This window comes from Varroa destructor, unplaced genomic scaffold (assembly GCF_002443255.2).
Source record: "Varroa destructor unplaced genomic scaffold, Vdes_3.0 BEIS01000004.1, whole genome shotgun sequence".
Taxonomy (NCBI): domain Eukaryota; kingdom Metazoa; phylum Arthropoda; class Arachnida; order Mesostigmata; family Varroidae; genus Varroa; species Varroa destructor.
In genome coordinates, this window is record NW_019211457.1 from 25,279,948 (window position 1) to 25,301,087 (window position 21,140).

The 21,140-nt window shown below is 41.9% G+C and overlaps 1 protein-coding gene across 5 annotated transcripts in view; it reads left to right on the top strand.

Moving 5' to 3' along the window:
* Pino (protein pinocchio) overlaps positions 1-19,282 on the top strand; it is a 117,085-nt gene extending 97,803 nt beyond the window's left edge. For all 5 annotated transcript variants that reach the window (XM_022804805.2, XM_022804808.2, XM_022804804.2 and 2 more), the window contains 3 exons: positions 4,657-4,966; positions 15,827-15,882; positions 16,128-19,282. In XM_022804805.2, the coding sequence (XP_022660540.1) occupies positions 4,657-4,966; positions 15,827-15,882; positions 16,128-16,459 (698 nt within the window). In that variant the 3' untranslated portion in view covers positions 16,460-19,282. The remainder of the gene's footprint in view (positions 1-4,656; positions 4,967-15,826; positions 15,883-16,127) is intronic.
* The last annotated feature ends 1,858 nt before the right edge of the window (positions 19,283-21,140 follow it).

Consider the following 21,140-nt stretch of genomic DNA (forward strand, 5'->3'; position numbering starts at 1 on the left):
AAAAGAACAGAGTGGATTTGGATTCATTTGATATATATACACCAATTGCATGCACAAGAACGGTAGAAAGTTGTATTGGTTCTTGAAAGGTTCTACAAGGAAAGAGCGTTGGATTTGCATGAAACAAGAACGAGTCAGAAAAGGTAACAAAATAGTAGGATGGCATAGATACGTATGCGAATGGACTTTTCTATAAGCTGAAATGGAACTTGTATGAAATGAATACGGAGTGGCAAACTTAGATGTTACAAGCAATCTCTACATAAAATTTCCGTACGTGGTTGTTATCTTCTTTCATCTGTCAGCCGGGTCCATCTGCAAAAATCGCATTTGGCCTTCTGTTGACTTGTTCTAGTGACCTATCATTTGATTCCTACGCTCTATCAGATTTTAGATTTCCTATATATATATATATATATATATATATATAGTATAGATACATTTCGCAAGAATCGTACGCTTGGACAAAGTATGTAACGCTCATCTCAAATTGCTTTTAATCCGTGACTATCGCGTGCGCACGATGCCTGTTAACGCAGCTGCACTGTATTTGCATCTTTGAGCACAATTTCTTAATAATTGTATTGTATACAACTGATAGTACAGTCGCTTGCTAGTTATCTAGTCACGATCGCAAAATAGCAGATAAAATTGCAGAATCTACCCGTGTTGTCTCCGCCGGCTCATCTAATACCTTTTCACCACTACGATACAGCCAGAAGGAGCGATTACAACGTTAGCATTATTAAATAAAAGACAAAACTATCTAGGTATCTAAAGACACGCGCAAAAAACGTTTTGGCGTTACGAGCCCGACGCGCACGCTTGCTTGTTGTGCTTGGCAGTAATTCTATTCGAGATAAAGATAACTGTTCGACGGTAGTCCCGACGGCGCCCGTTGATTCATTTTCATTTTAATACGCATCGCTAATTATAGCAGAACCTATTTCAGATAGGGGTTGTCAGCTACTTAGGACATTGTTCATTTGAGGAAAAACTTGGGCAGGGGTCTTGACGTCAGGCGAACGGCGGTACTGCGCTCAAACAGTAAAATCCAGTGTGAAATAAGGATAGCAACTACGTGCGCGCTTTTTTATGGTAACGTTGAAGTGACTCATCGTTTCGATCGTATCGACTGTGTTCGTGTGCTAAGGTGTCGGTATAGCCGCCATATTACTGACCAAACGGTAAAAGGCGATGCTTGTTTATGGTGCCTCGTTTCTTGTTGCTTTGAATAGAACATAGATAATAGTACAAGTCAATATAACTGTCAACAGGTTTTATAAATGCTTACATTGTACGGAGAGTTTTTGAAATACCGATAGGAAAGGACGAGTTTGACAAATGAAGTGTTGGCAGATCGAGTACATGATTACAAACGAATAACAAGCCTATTTTATAGCTTGCATATTTATCCATGTGTCAACGCGTGATATATATATATATATATATATATATATAGGACATACATTCTCGAACAGAAAGTCTTTATATCAAAGGCGGGAATTTATCTATTTATATTGAAGACGAACTCTTTTTTTCTTCTGTAGATGTACTCCTTGTTATATCAAATATATGTTGTATCGGGCGTGTATTTGCAATACAAGTGATAGACGCTAAGCGATTGAAGTCGCACAGTCTTAGTAATAACAATAGCACCTTCTACAAACATACAGAATGAGTATTGCCACTTGCATTTATATGGCCATGTATATTTTAGGTATGATATGTCGTTATGTAGGACAGAAAAACGCATCTGTGTGATAGTTCCTTCATTTGACCGGCGGCTAGTGAACAAAAATATTTCACACTCGGCCTGAAGAGGACAAACACTCTCTCAAATGGCACGACCCCTAGAGTTGCTGGAGGGACTATTAGTGCTGTTTAATTAGGAAAAAAAAAAGGAAAAGCTTAGGACAAACGCAAACGCCAGCAAGATGAAATATTCAAACGTGTAAATAGCACTTCAGTAGAGGGACAATCCCAAGGGGGGGGGGGGGGGCCGCAGACAGCATTAGCGACAACAGCGGTAGGTTTAGGGGCCTCGAGGTATAGAAGTCGGTGTTGTTCGCGGCCGGTCAGAATAATTTCATACTAGAGCTAGCACGTTTAGTCAACATACGTTGTGCGTATACAACTGTATATGCTTCCAATATGACCGTATGCTTTAAAAAAGACGATGTCTACAAAGTACAATGCTTATGACGTAAAGCATAAGGTATTGCCGAATCCTGTAAAATATCATGATGTCTACCTCTCTTCAATGCCCTCTTGTCAATACATGTGTGGAGTAGATGGTTGAATTTAATATGACGCCAGTAAGATTTGAACGGTAACATTGTCTTAGCGTAATTGTCTGGTATATACAGACAATACTTAGATGCATCATTATCAAAGGCCATAAGCTAGTTTACCAGGCCTGCGTTGAGTGGCGACGAAAAAAATGCATTGTATTTGACTTTTTTGCATTCAGCCCATGGCAATGACGGCAGGTCTGCCATCACAGTATCTACCAAGTAAGCGCAAACAAGAAACATTGGTTTTTATGGTATAATTTAATGTTTGAAACAAACACATGAGTGTTCGTTTGATGGTAGACGCCATTTCGAACTATTTATTGCAGGTGTACACGCCTTCATTTCTATTATGGTCCAATATGCCAATTAATTATCAGATAGTGTGAAATGATCCTTAAAATATGGTAGACGGATTCTATGAAAGTAATTTGAGGTCAGTGGCCATAACTGCTCACCTCGTTTTGCTAAACGACTAGTTTTCCGCGCGTTCATCCAGAGCGGGACCACCCTACTCTGGCCTGGTACGACTGAATCCTGAGTTCAGCGTTCTAGGACCTGGTTATGATTGTAGTGTTACGGGCAAATACGGCTCTCATGTTGGTCTGAATTCTAGCGAAGTGCCCTATTTCAATAAGCAGTACTCTCTGGCTATTGACCTAGCCTTCCTCTAGTAGAAACTTATTCAATGTGCTCGTCCTCACCGCATCGTCTGATGTCTACACAAAACACTGAACGTCATATAAGAGACTTCAGGAGCTAGAAAGTGACGTGTCCCTCGATAGAAATCGAAGCTTGTCGCTTCTGGACTTACCAAATCAGTTCTTGTTTCAGACATTCACAGCTGAATCTATAGACGTCTACAATGCCAGACGTTTGACTGGCCTGCCATATAAAATAGGGCAGAGTCCTTTTGTTTACATTATGCTCGAAGGTATGACCAATAAAAAGACATCATTTATATTCCTCTTTTTTTAGGGAGAACTAGATTGAACTGCACAAGAGCAAACCTCTGATTCGTTGTTACACATAACTGCACTAGTAGCAAATAAATACAGACACCACCCCCTCCCCCCTACCTATTAGTTTTTTCTCTTCCAGCCACCTACGTTTGGCATAAACAGTATGGGTACGCTTTTGCCATGACAAACAAAAGATACGGCCTGCTAGTAGCCTTTATGTTATAAAGGGCTCTTCACAGTTATAAACAGAAAAAGAAGGTTCTAAGTAAGGTATTCTAAGCATAGGCCAAAACGTTTGTTACGAAGGAAAGGTTACCAGTCAAACCTAAGCTGTATCGTACTAGAAAAAGATGGTAGATATGTTAGTTGACGACAACCTAAATCTATTCACTACCTGCGTACATTTGTACGACCAATCATCATTGTTATCAAATGTTCCTGTTAACCATACAATATTATCATCGCTACTGTTTGTCTGGGCATTGTCCGATATCTTCGTAGGTGCACACCTGCTTACTAATACACGAATGAGCTCTTCTTCCACGGTTCAGGGGCAAATAGATACAGGACAAGTTAGCGAGCACAGCCCCACTTCATAGCCTAGAGACCCCACGTAAAAAACCACATACAGCGCACATTGCCTCGCCTCAATGTACGCTTCTGAATCGTGTGAATCTCTACTTCTTTCATCTACAATCCCCATTCAGGACGTAATGTCTGTGTTCCGTGGCGGCCAATTATTTCCATACACATTCACTGACATATAGAGCGGTGCTGACACACAAATATGTACATTCGTCTAACTCATGCTCTATAACCAGCGATAAAACGAATGCTTTATTTAGTAAAGGATTTCGCACCTTAGGATTACCTACCGTCAGGTTCAAACTTTTCACTGACAAATATTTGAAGAGTTCAAGAAGTTAGCACGCTAAGATGGTAGCTGGAATAGCGCTGAAAAATACTGATTTATTTGTAAGCCCTTTTAAGTGCGTCGTTTTCTGACTTTTCCGTTTGAGAGTCTTCCTCCTACGTTTAACGTACAATGTCAGACACGCTTTGTGTGTCGTATCATATTATTGTATTGTAATATTAGTCTTGCTTTTATTAGGTAGGTGACAGCCTCTCTAGGAAACAAGCAGTTTGTTTCGTATCGTAAGTTGCTTAAAAGTTCTGGCTGGACCAGCGTTCACCGGCCATTTCTGGACAGACGTTAACAGTAGAGTATGTCTCGACGATGTGGTACGTACGGGGCCAGCGCATCTCACAGTATATTCCGTTAACAGCTCAAGGGCATTATTCACTGTGTACTGACGACTCTATACTAATGATGTTGTTGTTCGCTTTCATCTTCCTGTATCTGCTTGCATCGTACCGCCTCCCAACCCCTTCGCCTGCAGACATCCTGCGCCACAGTAAGTCCGACCCGATGCTTACCTCACCAACGAGTCGCGAAGTCATGCGCTCTCAGCAAATGGCCATCGCACGACGCCTCGTGTCGTTGCAGGCTTGCGGCCAGCAGCGCTACTTGCAACTTCGTGGTCGGCATTCAGTCGAAGAGGACTTCCCAGGCCAAGGCGGGCAGAACAATCGCCATGAACAGGACCATGAGGATGACAAACGCGATGAGGACGAAGAAGCCGTTGAAGACGATGTTAGCATCGCTCCGACAATTGAGCAGATTAAGGACGACTACAACTCCTGTTTTTCGTAAGTTCTTACAGGTGACAAATACGAATTGATAGACGATTTGGCACTTTGCCATTTTATATAGAACGTCATATAGAGAAGATTTTGGTAGAATTAGAAAACGCGGTATAAACGGTCCATTGGGTCTGATAGATACAACGATGAATAAAAGCAAATAGGGTCAGCTAACTACCATAGAGCGAACGACTGTCGGAGGAAGAGAGAAGTTATCGGAACAGAGGAACGAGACCGCTTTCTCTCTCTAACGCTCACTGTTGTACATGAAACAATGCCCATTCGTTATACAACAAGCGATTATAATGCCATCGAAAACGTGGGATAGCCCCTTCTGTCATTATCGTTACCACCATAGAACGTCAAGGCACTCCCACACAGTGACGCTCCATCTCACACATCCATCCAGATGGACGCGGTACATGACCAGCAACCGGCAGCCATCATTTACTTTGTACGACTAAGCACTTAGCCCATTTAATATGAGGGTCAGTAAGAGGCAACAACTCAGAACTAAATATATAGTTCTGAAATGGACCCGTTGCCGTGACGTCGATACCGTAGACGTGTGTAGACATCGTGCCATCTCTAAATGTATATACATCTAAATGGCATCTTTTTTTGCGATACGACCTTTTCTGCCATCTGAAGTTATGGAGAATGAGGTAAAGACAATAATAGGTTTATTTGGGGATCAAGAATCTCTTAATTCTTTCCACTTTAATGAACTAGATAGAGTGGTATTATTTTACAAATAGGATTATGTTGTGTACTATTGCAGTTTGTAGTTGTGTCACAGTTGGTAAGTTTGTATGAGTTACTATTTGGTGCCTAGACGACAGACACTGAACGACTGGGAGCCATATGCAACGCGGAAGAGAGAAAGAAGTTCGTGACCGATGGTTATTGACAAATCATCAAACAGTTACCGCTAGCCGCATTGTTGCACCCCTGTTGAGATGCACGCTTTCGGGGATATTGGTGGCTTGCCCTGACCGTCAGATCATTTCCTGACATCTCGCACCTTTTTCCTGAAGGTCCCCGAAGGAACATACCTTTCCAATTACGCGCTTTCTGCAGGAGAGAAGGCTTCGCCTGATACCCGAATTGACTTCTTGGCGCCTCATGACAATCTATTAGTATTAAACTATATCTAGGCCATAAATTGCCTATAGCAGTAATGCAGAAAGGTGGGTTTTCGATTATGTTTTCCTCTATTTTACCAGGCTATAGACTCATACAGAAAAAGCGACTTGGTATTAACTTAAAACCGATTAAGTTACTTAGAAACTACTTATGTGAAGATGCTGCACCGAATATGATCTACAAGGCAATTAACGCGCAAGACTGGCGGGAAGACTGTGCAGAGTTAGCTTTTGCAAATAAGTTATATCTTCATCAGTACCATACTAGCTTCTTGCTAAAAGGTTCCATGAACCTGTTTAGATAGCAAATTATAGATATAAAGCATGTGCATCGTAACATATGAATCCCCTAGAGCTCTCTATTTTCCCCGTACGATTTTATTTTACGATTTTAGGAAGTGTGAGACTAAAATGGATTTAAGCAATCTGAAGCATCTCTCTCTCCCTTTTGAGTCAATGTCGGCTTAGCGCAGTATGGTATGCGACGCATATAAGCGTATTAGAGAAATGTCTTTCCTAGCAAATAATGGTAGGACCCTAACTCTAGCCGGGACACTGCAAGAACCCCTACGACCTCTTATGACCCGGCCATTGCATTATAGTCAAGCTGCGGTATAGTTGATCTTTAGTCCCTTCAGTCTATGATAATCTGTTATTAATAGTTATGTCGCTCATGATAAAATGAAGCTGACTTCATTCAGATAAATTGCTATTTTCTGTACTAAATCACGGATGCCCGAACACGGCGTAATTTTCTTTAAGACACTGGAGGTGCTTTTCCTGGTTATCGTAACTATCTTTAATGAAAGCTGCCCCTAGCTTTACTCAGGATTTCGTTTAAAATCTACCATCTGATCGAGTCGCATGTTCGCCACACGGGCCTTCGTCTAGAATCGAATGTCTCGTCATTACCGGTTAAAAAGATCAGTTAGAAAAACGTAATTAAGGACCACAATCACAGTAGTGATAGCGATAATCCTAATTAGATCATTGAATACATGTGGATAATTATGTTGATATACAGTACGACTAAAACGGTAACGGCGGCGTAAACAATAGGATAAGGCCATCGGTTATGGGTAGGCAGCTTATAGGTGAATAGTTAAAGTGACAACACTGGCCACCAGAAGCATTCGCACGCTTGTTCACAGCAGATGCGGAACTTAATATCCAGAGCTATATGGCTTCTCTTCAAGAACTACAGGGTAACAAAAAAGGTTCTAGCTACGAAATGCGCGATCCTGAAAGGTATAAGAAACGTTTCTTGACAGATCTCAAATTTACCATAATGTCGCTGAGTTACCAATCTAGTTATCTACTATTAGCAAAGTGAATTTCTAGCGGAGTGCTGCGATGTCGTGCTTATTTCGTTACTGCTGATGAAAGCTGCTATTGTTACAAGGCTGTCTTAGGGTCTGGAAGTCATTTTGTTATAGACCAACACATTAGTTGCTCCGTTTAAGCGGCAGTTTTCAAAAAAACAGGAATAAAAACGGAGACACTATAGAATTTTTAGATGCTTGCGGTCTCTATTTATTTGTCTGTCTGTTTGTCAATCGATATGGGCCAGACTAACAGTAGCGTGCCCACCTTACGTTGGAAAACGACGCCAGAGCACTCGCTGTCATAGGCACTTGCCCTCGCGACTTTTATCAGTAGTTATTGCCAAGGAAAGAAGACGCACTAATAAGCAAGCAAGCGTTTACTAGAGTTACGTAAAGATCTTCCTGTTGTATAGTGTCGCTATGGCTTTCATGTACAGTAGATCATATCATGGCCTGGCATTAGGTGTTGTAGCTCCTTACAGCTGGCGGCAACAGGCGAAGTAAATCAGTATGTTGGGGCAAGTCAAGCGCTAACCACATTACCCCACCCTCGAACCTAGTTAATAAAAAAACAACTGAATTAGCTAGTTCTCGCTGAGCCTGTATCTGTTTGTCCCTGCAGTCGTCAACGGCCTCTTTGTTCAAATAGCCATCCGACCACCTTCACATCGTTTAGCCGCTACATTAACCACTAAGACTGTTACTTAGTATTTTATATTGAATGTTGATTCTATTCTGGTTGTTCCCCTTGCGTTGTAAACATAAAACACAGGGTTAGCGGTACGTCGTGCGGAGATGCCGTGTTGGGACATCTAAGGTGCTTTGTACGACCTTTCACTGACGTATCTGTGCTTTCTTACGGGTACCAGTGCAGTATGTACGTACACCGTGTAGCCAACACTGGATATGAAGCAACCTTTCCCACAGATGGTGGTACTTCTGGCCATCGTGTGCAGTCAATATCGGCTATCAGCCTCTAGTCAACAAAACCAAACAAATCATGTTCACAGTCACAAAAGAAGCATAACTTGTATTTAGCAGCACTGAAGATCTGGCAGTCGATCAGAACAAGATTATAATTTCTAAAAGCTGTGTTGCAGTCAGCCCCCTCCTACCCACCGCATGCAACATAGAAATACAACTAGGTTGTAACGACAATAACAATAGCCCTGTTCATCGTATCGAGGCACACGAAATATATTGGCGTAACTGCCCGTTGAAACGCTCCGGGTAATCAATGTGTCGATTGGCAAGCAACGCCACATACGCGATACGTAGCCATGAATGTAAGAAAGAAATCAACGGTATCATGCGCGCTGACCCTATATGTTTCACCTAAGTGCGTAGATGTGGTGCGTCGTGAGTGAATCGCTCATACGTCATATATAGCTAAGGCAGTTGTTGAATCGCATCCGTTCTTATGGAACAAAGAGCATATACGACGTACCTGCATGACTGATATACATATACTGTTTGATACTCCCAGAGATCTAAAAGCTGAGGCGGATCAGTCAGAATAGGGATGAGGACGCTGGACTCATCCCTATTTGGACCAGACCTCAGACCCATAATATGCACGACACCTGTACAACTATCCTTATAACTCCGTCTTAACCTTTCGTAATTCTTACTTTGCATATGTATGTGTATAAATTTGCGCCCCTATATATGTGCACGGCAAGTAGATTCCATGGTGAGATTGATCTCTTTGGATACAGCCAAAAACTACAGGTTTTTCTGACCATAAAAATAAACTAGTGCCGAAGAACGATTCTGGGCGCTTCAGATAGAAGTGCGTACGGAAGCGTTAGGCTCTAGCGAGGCTATAAGATCAAAAATATGTTGGAATTCGAGTCGCCGTAATAGCGGTGAACCAAAGGTCAATTTAGCGCTCGCTTTCGCTACAGTAGTAGATACGCCCCCGCTCACAGATACGCAAGAATTAGTTCCAAACGAGTGAGAGACTGGCTGTAGTAATGGGCTTCTTCGTCTGCGTACTTCTGCTTCATTCAGACAAGCCTTATTGATTCATGTGGTCGCGTTAGCGGTTTTACGACGTAATGGGGGATGTTGGCAGCTAGGCATTTAGGATCAGGGGTGCTATTTTGGGATGAAGTGTGGCTAAAAAGCTTCGAGTGGACTAGTTGACATTAACGACATGGCCCGGTAGGGGCGAATCTAGAGTAATTGGACTGGCGTGCCTATGTGTATAGGAATTATCGTGCGTGTGGCACGTTCAGTCTGCTTGTTTGTCCCGGTTATTACAGCCGTCACGATGTAGACAGCGGGAGGCGTCGAACAGAGTTAGTCGGTAACATTGCGCTGTGACCAGGTGAGCAGGAACCCAGCGTCGAGTGGATGGGACATTGTCGCCCGACCAGCTTGCGGCGATACACGCCGCAATGGAAGTACTTCCAGCTAGCGCCCGATGAACTGCCGACCACTTCGTCGTTATTGGAAGTTCTATTTAAAGCCGATTTTGTAGCAAACATTCGCAGCCGTCTTCACGACAATTGTAACGGTACGGCAATGATATTTTAACTTCTAACGACGGTATAATTCTATCGATGCCGTGAAGGAATGCGGGAGTGCCAGATTTGCTCTGGCACTCCCACACTTCGACATTTTACTGTATAAATGTATAACAGCTTATTGTCGAAAAATCGAAGCGCAATGAAACGGTGGTGAAATGGAGGATGAGTAAAATGGGAAAGACGGAAAAAACCTTTACCGCCCACGAAAAAGTAGAAGCACAAAACATTGACAGCAGAAAATTAGCTTTGCGATTACGTTGAGATATTTTTTTGTATGTGGCTAGATATATCGCTAGTTTCGACACGAAGGACAGCCGCAGGCGACGTTGGTATCGGTGCACCTGTTGCCGGCGTGAAAAGAAGGGATTCTTTTCGTGGAAGTGGAGCTGGGTGCGCAGGAGGCCAGCTCGTCTGTAAAGAAAAAAAAGATTGTAATAGCAGAGATAATTCGTGCGTTGCTTTGAAAATGCACGTTCTTATAGCACAACGCAAAAACAAGTCGTATTACCGCGCGATGTGCATGAACACATGGGGTACGTTCCAAAAAGATACGCTAAATAGGAAGCAGCTAATTTGTAACTATGATCAGCTTTTACCGCGATTGGTTCTACAGGAAGAGCCCTTCAAGGCGAAATTTAAAAAAAACAATTACATCTATTACCGTACCATGTAACATGACTGTTTGCTTGCGGAGTCGTTCTTAATGATCTTGCTAATTATGGAACGTTAATTACATTGGGCATCTTATATAGGCGGATTTATCGAGGGGATTAGGGGAATGCCGAATCATGTGCTTACGATGTTCTATTTGTATCTCCCCTGATAGGCTACTTTGGGTTAAACCATCTTCACATTTGGTCCCTGGTACTCAACCATCCTTTTGCAGTAGTTGAAGGTCGCCATTGGCTTTTTAACCACCTTATACGATACCTAGGATATGGCAGCGCTGTTGAAATCCTATTCTCGTAAATGGTGCTTATTTAGCTAACGAAAACATACAAAAGTAAAATGATATATTTTATTCGTACTACTTTCACTAGCATGTAAGATGTCAGCGCAGAGAGGGGGTTAAACACGCCCATAGGAAAGCACAGTTGTAAACATTAGTCTGTTATTCTGTCTCTTAACTATCGAATACATTGCTCGATTTAATGATACTGCGGATCAGCAGAGCTTCGACGTAGTGTTTATCAACACCATAACAATTTTTGGCTACCCAAGTAGTTATTTCGTCTTGCTGCTTAATTGTTCCACTATGAAATGCCCTCAAAAGCCAAGATGTTTTATATCTAAACTTCCTTTAAAAAACACTTAAGTGCCCGTCGCGTACGAATGAGCTGACTCTTTATCCTGCATCTGAGATAAAGGAAAAGTCGTCCAACTTTAGCGAACTATCGCAGAAGTATTTCTCATCCGACGCGTTTTTAGCCCAAAAAAATGGCGGCGGCGTCACTCGTTTTCGAAGGCAAAATAAATATTGAATATTTCGAACTTGGTCGAGTTTTGCGATAATGTTCGGCACTGAAGCGGCGGATCTGAATGGAGAACATTTCGTTATTGCAGTTATGCATGTAACTGATAATAATAATTCGAACTAGCGGGCTCAATTGCTTCTGGATGCACCTCTAAAAATAACCAAATATCGCCATATTGGTTAGATGATTCGCCCCTGCGACAGGGGGCTCCTAGTACCAAATGTGCAACAGCCCGAATTTTGATAATTCAGTATTTCCTGAATCGTTTCTTTTGTTTCCGTCCTCCCTCAAGTGGCTCGATCTACTTGGCCATATTTAACAGGGTTCAAAAGACGCCAGATTGTTTTGCCTTATGATGACTGCCGCCTTATGACAATCAGCTGGTAGTGCAGGGCGCTTTCCTTTTTAACGGCCACGACTATCTTGAGTTAACGTTTCGGGTCTCATGTCGTAAGTATGTCTTAGTTCCACTATTCGGATAGTAGGAATTTCACATAATTCTTATCGTTACAATTGAGCTTTCTGGTGTTTTTTTTCATTTGTTTATTTATTTGTCAAATGATGCTTCGGTAATGTTTTGCAGAATATTATATTTATTTAGGCAGTCATCAGGTGACAACGTTGAGCAACGTGCCTTTGCCAAGATATCTTTCACCGTGAATTTGATTTTACAACATTTTACCCCGAGTACCGGTTTAGCTTCTCGCCATGCTAACCAACAGCCCTGTACCCTTCATTACTGTTCCATCTATATCGTTTTCTTATACCTCATGGAGCTATAAAAAAAAAGCTTGCTCAGTTACTTTTCGTTGAGGTTTACTGTTTCTAAGTTATTCGCCGTTACTCATACCTCAACGAAACTGGAAAGTGAGAGTTTCGGCGGCGTAGGCCCATCTGCGGAGCACAATGTATTCACTTGTGGGAATGAACCAATACAGGTGGTGCAGATGACGACGATGATCCGCTTTAAGAATCTGAAGAAGCGTTCCAAAAGGAAATGACTAGAAGCAGAATGACAAAAGATGGCCGAACGCTTGAATTAGGCACTGGCGCAAATTATGAATCCTACAGGAAGCGACTATGAAAAAGACTCGATAAGCGAGTACATAGGGAAAGTGAGATGGGAGGATGCGTTCAGTCGAAAAGCTCCACTGGAATAACTGGTGCTCGTTTATTTCGCTGTTCTAGCTAGTTCGTCTGCTAAATCAAGACAATCAGTCAACACTTGCGAACGTGTCCTCGCGTATCTGGCGACTAGTCATTATATTATGCATACGATAGTTGTAGTGCATGGGATCGTTGCAATTGTGAAATATTCGAAACTGTTCGAGGTCGATTACGGTATACATGCGGGAAAAATATGTGTATTTATATAAGTCCCTTCCCGACCACGATTTTGGGTTTGCCAATAGAGCCAGGCAGAGCTGAAGGTCGTGACATTCAACTGAAGCATCAGCCCATGAAGTTGTGGAGCAACTCGGCTCCTGTTTTCAAGAGATCACGTACCGGATCAGTCACACGTTTGTACGAGTAGCAGATTATCACACGACGTCACTATTAAGACCCCATGAAATGCCACGACATCAAAACAAACTGAGAAAAGCCACTATATCGATGTTTCAACTGAGAGGTTGGCGATAATATATACATATATATATGTATATATATAGCGATGAACGTTGCAGATCCGTACCTAGCGGGTACAAACCGTGCACAAGTAATAAGCGTTGCGTCAATATAAAGATCAGTGCCAAGTAACATATCGAATCTACATAGATTTCCTCTATTTAAAATTTTGTCAGCAGTTGGTAGCCTTTCATTTACTGAGAAGAGGATGCTTGTCTTTATTTACCTTAGAAACCCTTCCCGAAGCTAAAGATATATATGGAACAGTGTTGTTTTTCCAGTGATTAATTGAGTGAAAGTAAACCAGTCGCATTAAATTACCATGGAAAGTTACCGCCGCACAGATAGACATCGAGGTTTAGCTAGGCGCCTCAAGACTGAATCGTCAGAGATTACCAAAACGGCAGTAGATCGTTACCAGTAGCGGCATCTCAAGGCGACGTAAATGACTGCAACGTCAGATGACAGAGGCTGCAGTGATACAAAACCGCCTAACGTTGTTATCATATTGAACGCAGAGCGTGGTCTTCATGTTATCACTGGACTATTATACTTGCGTTGCCTACTAACCTATCTCGTATCCACTTTGATCAATACTACTGCCTCTACTTTCAAGACAAACACACTTCAAAAGTGCACTCGCGTCGACTCGCCCATACAACATTGTGAATCCGAGAGAGCGGTTTTCAGTTAGCTAACGATAGATACGCATCGTTTCTATCACTACCTCATGGCTGAAGGTGGAGAAGCTTTCGCGTCGGTTTTTGGCCAGCACAAAGCAAACTCGGCGTGGTTTCGTCTTTACCGATTAGTCCTACTACGACTCTGTTACTACGAGCACTGTGGTTAGGGATGTTACCAACAGAAATATGGCGCCCGGGTGCAGGGCAGCGAGAACATGCATTGCCTGGGCACTCTCAGCAAGATCGTCATAGAACTTTACCGCGCAGTTTCCGCTGGTATGCCCAGGCTTTGGCAACTGGTAGCACAACAACTAAATAATGGGCTCTCGTCAAATGTCTTTACGGGTCCTATAGGTGGCCTGTAGTGTACGCGTCATCACTGGCTGCGTTGGCGGCTTTCGTTGCAAAAAGATTGAAGGGAAATGAGAGCATGCCTTGCGGGAGGCCATGGCTCATGTATATAGCGACCAACGGGAAATTAGAGAAGTCCGGTTTAGTACGAGTGGCCGCTAACAAGCAGTGGACTGCTACGGTCACTATTGCAAAGACACTTCAACTCGGAATTAACAGGTGAAGCTAGCTGTTTTTGCTTACGATGCATCGTGACCGCTAGAGGCTGGAATCAGCTTCTCTTTGCGCATGTTTATCAATACGGCCATCTGCCTATACGGAAATATATGTATGCGATTTAGATCTCCTTTGAGGTCGCTAAAGCGGTTGCAATGAACAAATGCCTCTGAATGTTGTCTGAAAACTATATATATATTTTTTTTTACTATATTTTTTCCGTTTAGTTACAATTGTTCTGTCTAGCAAACCCTTCTATACAGTGAATGTTTTCGCCTTTACTACTATAAACGTTTGCGGTGATCGCTTTGTAGTCGGTAACGTCAGAGGACGTTTGCGTGGTCGCAGATGCCGCTGATCCAATCAACTGGACCGGTTTCGAGAGCAGCGATCTGGGCAGCGACGCCGTGGTGCGAGTATTAGAATTACCGGCCTAATGAGCAGGAGAACGTATTCCTGGAAACGGGTGAGTCAGACAGGGCTGGAGTGGAATCTACACGCTAGGCTAATCTGGCTTTGACGGAGCTCTCGCGAGTGTTTTAAGTATGGCTGCAGTTGTTAAGGGGGAATTTGGGATACTCAGGGTAGACAACAAGCGCAAGTTGGAGTGGTATGGATCAGCGGTGGCAAAACTACGGGATAAGCGTAGGCGACGTAAAGAACCTGGGGTCAAAACAAAGGTAGGGTTGCTTAATGCGGTCGACCAAACTGGCTCGTCAAGTAGTTGCTTGCGAGTACCCCTTCAGGAGGTTGTCGCTGCCTGTCTGTGAGTAATCATAGAGGTTTATCAATATTCCAATAGTACAGTGGCAACGCAAATGGCCGTACAGAAGTATGGGCTTCGAGCGACCAAAGGGCGATATCGACGATCGTGTCGTATTTGGGGGGAGCGACACGACGCATCGCAAAGCGACTGTTTCGACTCTTGACCGGATACGAGTGAATCGAGCAAAAACAAAATGCTATGAGATGAGAAAGCCATATAGTCGTGCTGTAATGGGGCAAGGGATATTTATATCGATGGGTAGAACCAGTTGTCCGCCAAACTGAGGTTTTAGTATTAATAGGACGAATGATCTTTTTGTTTGGTCAGCCAATCGATCCGGTAGTGCTTTTTCTTGTTGCAACAGAGAGACCAATTGTTGTTGATAGCCACAAGCAAGTTGGTTGACTTGGGTGCCTGAGTGTATTAACGTATGCCACTGGAAAGCGGGTATACTCGCTCAGTATACTCTCTGAAAAACTATAGACCTTTAAACGATTATTGGAATTGAACTCATCGGTGAAATCAAGCAGACGTGTGTGGGAGTTCATGCAAAGAACGAAAGATCGGAGGGCGATTATAGGCAGAAATTCTTTTGTTTGTTCTCATCTACCTTAACAAAAATGACCTGATGGCAGTACGTGTTTTATTTGAAACAGTGTGCATGCCTAACACTGTATAAACACTATATATATATATATATATATATATATATATATATAATAACTTGAATTTTATTCCGTTACAGTTGTGGGGTTTCTTGGTCCGACAACCACGTTTCTTTGGATTGCAAGGAGTGCGGAGGTAGGTGTCTCAAAAAATGCAGTCTTGGTGAATTATCGATTAATAATAATTGTCATACGCACAAGAACGTACCTATTGACGTAAATGAGCAGCCGCCAAACAAAAAAAAAGACACCCCAGCATTTTTATTGAACTTCCTTCTCGGTTTGTTGACCTGGAACCACATTATACTTATGTACTCCTACTAACATTGTATACCATTTTTGTTCTTGTCTCATTTTGAATCGATGGTGTACCGTGACAAGGTTATGCTTTAACGCGCCCATGCCTTTCCTGTGACGGACAGTGTCCTTCCCTTTGGACACGCAACCTCGCGGCCTCTCATGACCATCGCCAGGCCCAGTGGGAAGGTCACTGCGTGCTGCGACGACCAGCCAGTCAAATGCCGCGGGTGCCCCAGGACAAGCGGTCGAACGGGTTCGTGAGGTTGGAAGCAACGGCACCCATCAACAATGCCATGAATACCTCTATGTCGGCGCTGACGAGGTCTTCAGCGTCTATTTCAACAACGACAAAGAATGCGACTATTATCCCTTCTACAGCAACAGCTGCTTCATCCGCTGCAGTGGCGATATAAAGTCGTCTGTACAGCTAATCTCCGTTAGGTTAGAAGATGTAAATGTCAAAATAGAAGGAAGAAACACTAAATAAAACTACAAGAAAAGCAGCCAACTAGGTAAAATGAAAGTCATGAAGGTCTACGAGCGTAAGGCTGATTGGACGCAAAGCAACGAATATGAGCGGTCGCGTGCGAAAGATAATGCGAAAATGGAAGATCTCTACGATGACTTTGTAGGTAACACAAGCGTTAGCATTGTGTAGTGCTCGAGACCGCGGGCTTCATGCTCATAATAAATACATACACAGAGAATCCTGTATGTATAGATACTGACACTGGATTGTGCTTCTTGGCAGATCTACGGAACTCAACGTAAGATGCCAATCATCTGTTCATTATAGAAGTGAACTTACGAAAGTATAGGGACAATTACAGTTTCACTTATTGTAGCAGTGGTTAGGCATCAATGCACCAAAATATATTCATTGTAATAACACGCTAAAGTTAGATTCAAGCCGTTCTTGAACTGGAAATACGGCCGCTGGGGCTAATTTTTCGTCGTAAAATTTCGCCAGTTAGCGTGCCGGTGGTATTGCTGGCTGGGGCGGGGGGCATTTTGGATTATGCTACCGCAGGATATAGTTTGTGGTGCGGCCCATTTGAACTTTCTCTAGATGCTTTTTCTTTTTGAGCGCGCCGTTATAGTTGGACTTTTCTGGGCATCATCTGCCCTCTGATTATATAACGATCGTGCATCATACAATAGAAATGGATGCTAGAGAAGAAGCCAATGACAAAAACCATTCCGGTGCATTCCGTGATGCAAAACACCGTATGCATTTGAGTTGCTGTTGACTAGCTAAACGTGGCGATCGATCTGGCTATGTCAATCTTTGCCGAAGATCGACAGATGATAAAAAGTTTAAGAAACAACGTTTGATTTCTACGTAATATTCTAGATATTCGCGGTGATTTCGCACATCTTTTACATAACGCAATTCACATCTATAATAGTTGAATGTTATGACATAATAGAGGTAGGAAACGCTTGCTTATACAATCACGCTCCCGTATTGGGATACGACAGATCGTTTTCTTGGTTCCTTCGCATAAATCTTCCAGCCTCATGACTGACCTTCGTGAAGAAACTACTACAGCTTGAAGTAAGTAATGAAAAAAAACACCATAGCAATGTATGAATAATGCTCCAATTGGCTTGAAGCTTTTCTTTAGAAGCGGGTTAGTTGTCCGGGGGTCGGAATCCATGGCAAAAATGTGTACGATACTTGTTGTCGCATCCTCTTACTCACCCCGAGCGTCAGGGTGACATATTCGCGACCGCCAACGCGTTGATGGCAGACAATCACTTCATTGTAAAGGTGAACAGGTACTGCGTATAATTATATTGTTTTCGGCAAATGTTGTAGCTGAAGCTAAGCTGAGACGTGATATTGCCGCACGTCGAAAAGGGCTAACAGAGAATTTGTTTTCTATTTTATTTGTACTTATACGATTAGATGATAGCGGCGAGAACTTGTTTTTGAACGGTTCTGTGAAACTGTCAATGCATAAATACACCATTGAGTTTATTTGACAATAATGAATAGATACGGTATCGGGTTGTAAAGGAAGTTGGACTCTGAGATGGAGTGAGTGCCTTAGCAGGTTTGTGATGGTTCGGGTAAATGACGAAGCGCACATTGAGGACTAGCCCATTGTGCTAGAATAATTCATTGGAATCATCAACTTAGGCCGACATTATCTCAACGTATCGCAGAAGGGCAGTACTGCACTTTTACCGATACGGTATAGTGATGATTTAGGCTGCGTGGAATATAACCTTTTGAAGCATCAGCTTGTCCCTGTGCGCGAAAGTCTAGCCTGATATAGTGAATAAGTGAGCGAACAGGCAGAAGACGTAAGCGTTGTGAAATTTCTACGGTCTGCCCAAAGCTCTGTATTAGCACCTGTCGCCCATAGTACCTTTGTGTGTAATGTGCATGCCTCTTGTAGCTTTTGGACCTGTGGAAGCATGGCCAATGTTCCGGATCGGATATATAGCAGTGATATGAAATTCATAAAAGTAATAAGAGGTTTACATATTTACCCACTGACCTCTTTGCTATCAAACAGCTCAATGCATCAATATCATGAATGAATGCATTCACTCAATCGTGGAATATGGTCACACGTGATCGAGCGATTAGATAGTAATCCAATAAACAAACAGCTATTCAAGTCGGTTTAAAATTTACATAATAATAGTGATAAAGGTAACAATATCCATATGATACGGAATCGTTCATGAATAAACTTGACGGTCGCTTAAAGTTCGCTAAGATGCTAAAGTTCACTTATGTAATGGGAAAGAATGGTCTGCTCTTCATTACATATATATGATAGCAGAGAAAGTTAAGGGCAGAGACATTGATAAATGAAGAGATCACAAGTCGTGTAAGTCGTCTCCAACATCTCTATGTGGTTAATATAAGTAAATATATGTAAATGCAAAATAAGCGGTATATAGATAATTATGAAGAAAAAAGGCGGTGAAGGGGCGGTGAAGATCAAGTGATTGTGAAACAGCGGAAAGCGATGCGTTGTTAATACTAAGTGATCACTGCCTACTCTAGAAAGTGGGCTAGTGTAACAATGGAAGTGTTTTTCTTGTGAATCTCGCCAAAAAATCGACAAAGAGAGGGAAGATGGTGATGTATGTTTTCAATGGTCAAAAAAATTTTAAGAAATTGCTCTTATGAATGTGGACAATATTATTATTATTATTTTCATTGTTATTTCGACTGAAATACTGAATAAACTCAGTGAATATGAGAAAAATGATTAGCAGGTCTTTATTTGATTTCCACAAAATCTATACATTCGGGTCGGATGGTTAAGGTCATCTAGCCTATAGTGAACAGATGGTAAGGGCTCAGTTTTCGGAATATTGGACATCGCCTAAATTCTAATACATTTCTAGCATTTAAAAGATGCTGGAAGTCTTAATGCCTACAGAATCAAGGACGCAAGATAAATCTGTGGGCCGATCGGACTCTAGCCTTGTTTTCAAAAAGCACAGGCGCTTGTTTCGATGAAAGCAGTAGCGGGATTATCGAAGAAAAACCTAACTTAACATCAACGTTCGCGGGAGAGGATTAGTGGGTTTGCGTTCTTTTATATTTTTAGTTATCGGACTTCGTTGATAATTGATTAAAATTTTGCGCACCTGTATGCTTCAAGTTAATGCAACTTAAAATGGGGAAGCCAGCGTTTTGAATAGTGTGGAAGTATTTAATGAATATAAAACTTCAGAATGTTGAAAAAAGTCTTACCTTAGATCCTAAACCTGGTTAGAATGGAGTAAGTTTGTGATCGAAGTAAAGCTCTGCAATACCCATCGATTAAAAGTAAGCAGTAGAGGTCGTGGTTGGTTAAAAATAAGCTTGTGGTTGGTCTAAGCAAGTGTGTAGTCTGCGGAGATGCATATGTTGTACAAGACAAGATAAAAAAAAAAAACAGGCACAGGAGCTCCAGTGCAGTAGGCGGATAACTATCAAGAAACTCTCGAAAACTGCCCGAATGCGATCCAGGGCATGCGGCAAGGGTTTTCGGTTGATCAGCCTTGATACACGATGCAACTTATAAAAAAAAAAAAAGGTATATATTACACTATGTAAATGATTCGAAAAGTTTCCTTAGTGATGGACCGAGTACGACGGGTTCATTTTATTTGTCTAACTGATGTCTTTTTGTATGGATTAGACGAGAACGCAGACCTTTTTCTATACGTAAGTCAGTCAACGCACTTCTTCTTATAACTATATATATATTTCCTAAAGCAGGTCAATTGAAAATCATATATTTCAATTACTATAACCATCATTGTATCATGGTAAATATTTTTACTTTATTTATTTTTTTCCATTTTACATGATTATACATTGCAGTACATACACATGACCAGATGATACAAGTACTATGTAAGCAGGGTGTGTAAAAAATATCTCTAAATATTACCCACGTATATTATAATGCGAAACATATTATCAAGCACACACACTCTACCTAAATCCTTTGCTGAAAACATAAATTAGATTAGTTTTCTACTATTAAGCTGTCATTTTTCGCTATATAGGTGCTAACAGTAGTTAGTACGACATAGGCAGGATCAAATGCAGCATTATAACTACTGGATTACATTAGAGTTATTCGTAGCGATCCCTTGGGACCTATCGTCGTGTCGTAGAACCGATTTAACCCAGAAATTTGCCCGCGTGACAAGTATCTATGAACGCTATGCACGATTTTTTGCTTCACTGAACATCGAATGTATTCCTTTGTCTCGAAGTCAACATTACGTGCATTCACCTTGTATTCTACAGTACACTACAACAAAGGTACACCGATGTTGTCTGCAGCATAACAATAACTCAGGTTCCATAACTAGAATATGGAACTACAGCATGGCCATAAGCAATCAATTTATGTCAAATCTTATTTAATGTTTGAGTAAAAAAGATAGAGAATATACTTCATTAGAGTAAGTTCGTTTTTTTTCCAGCTACGCTTCCATATATTATAAAATGCCCGTGACGTCAGAATGATGGTCTCTGGTTCGTTGTGCAGGTGATTCTACAGACGGTCCTAGAAGCAGCTGAAAGCAAATTCAATTTATTCCAACGTATCAAACCTAAGATGC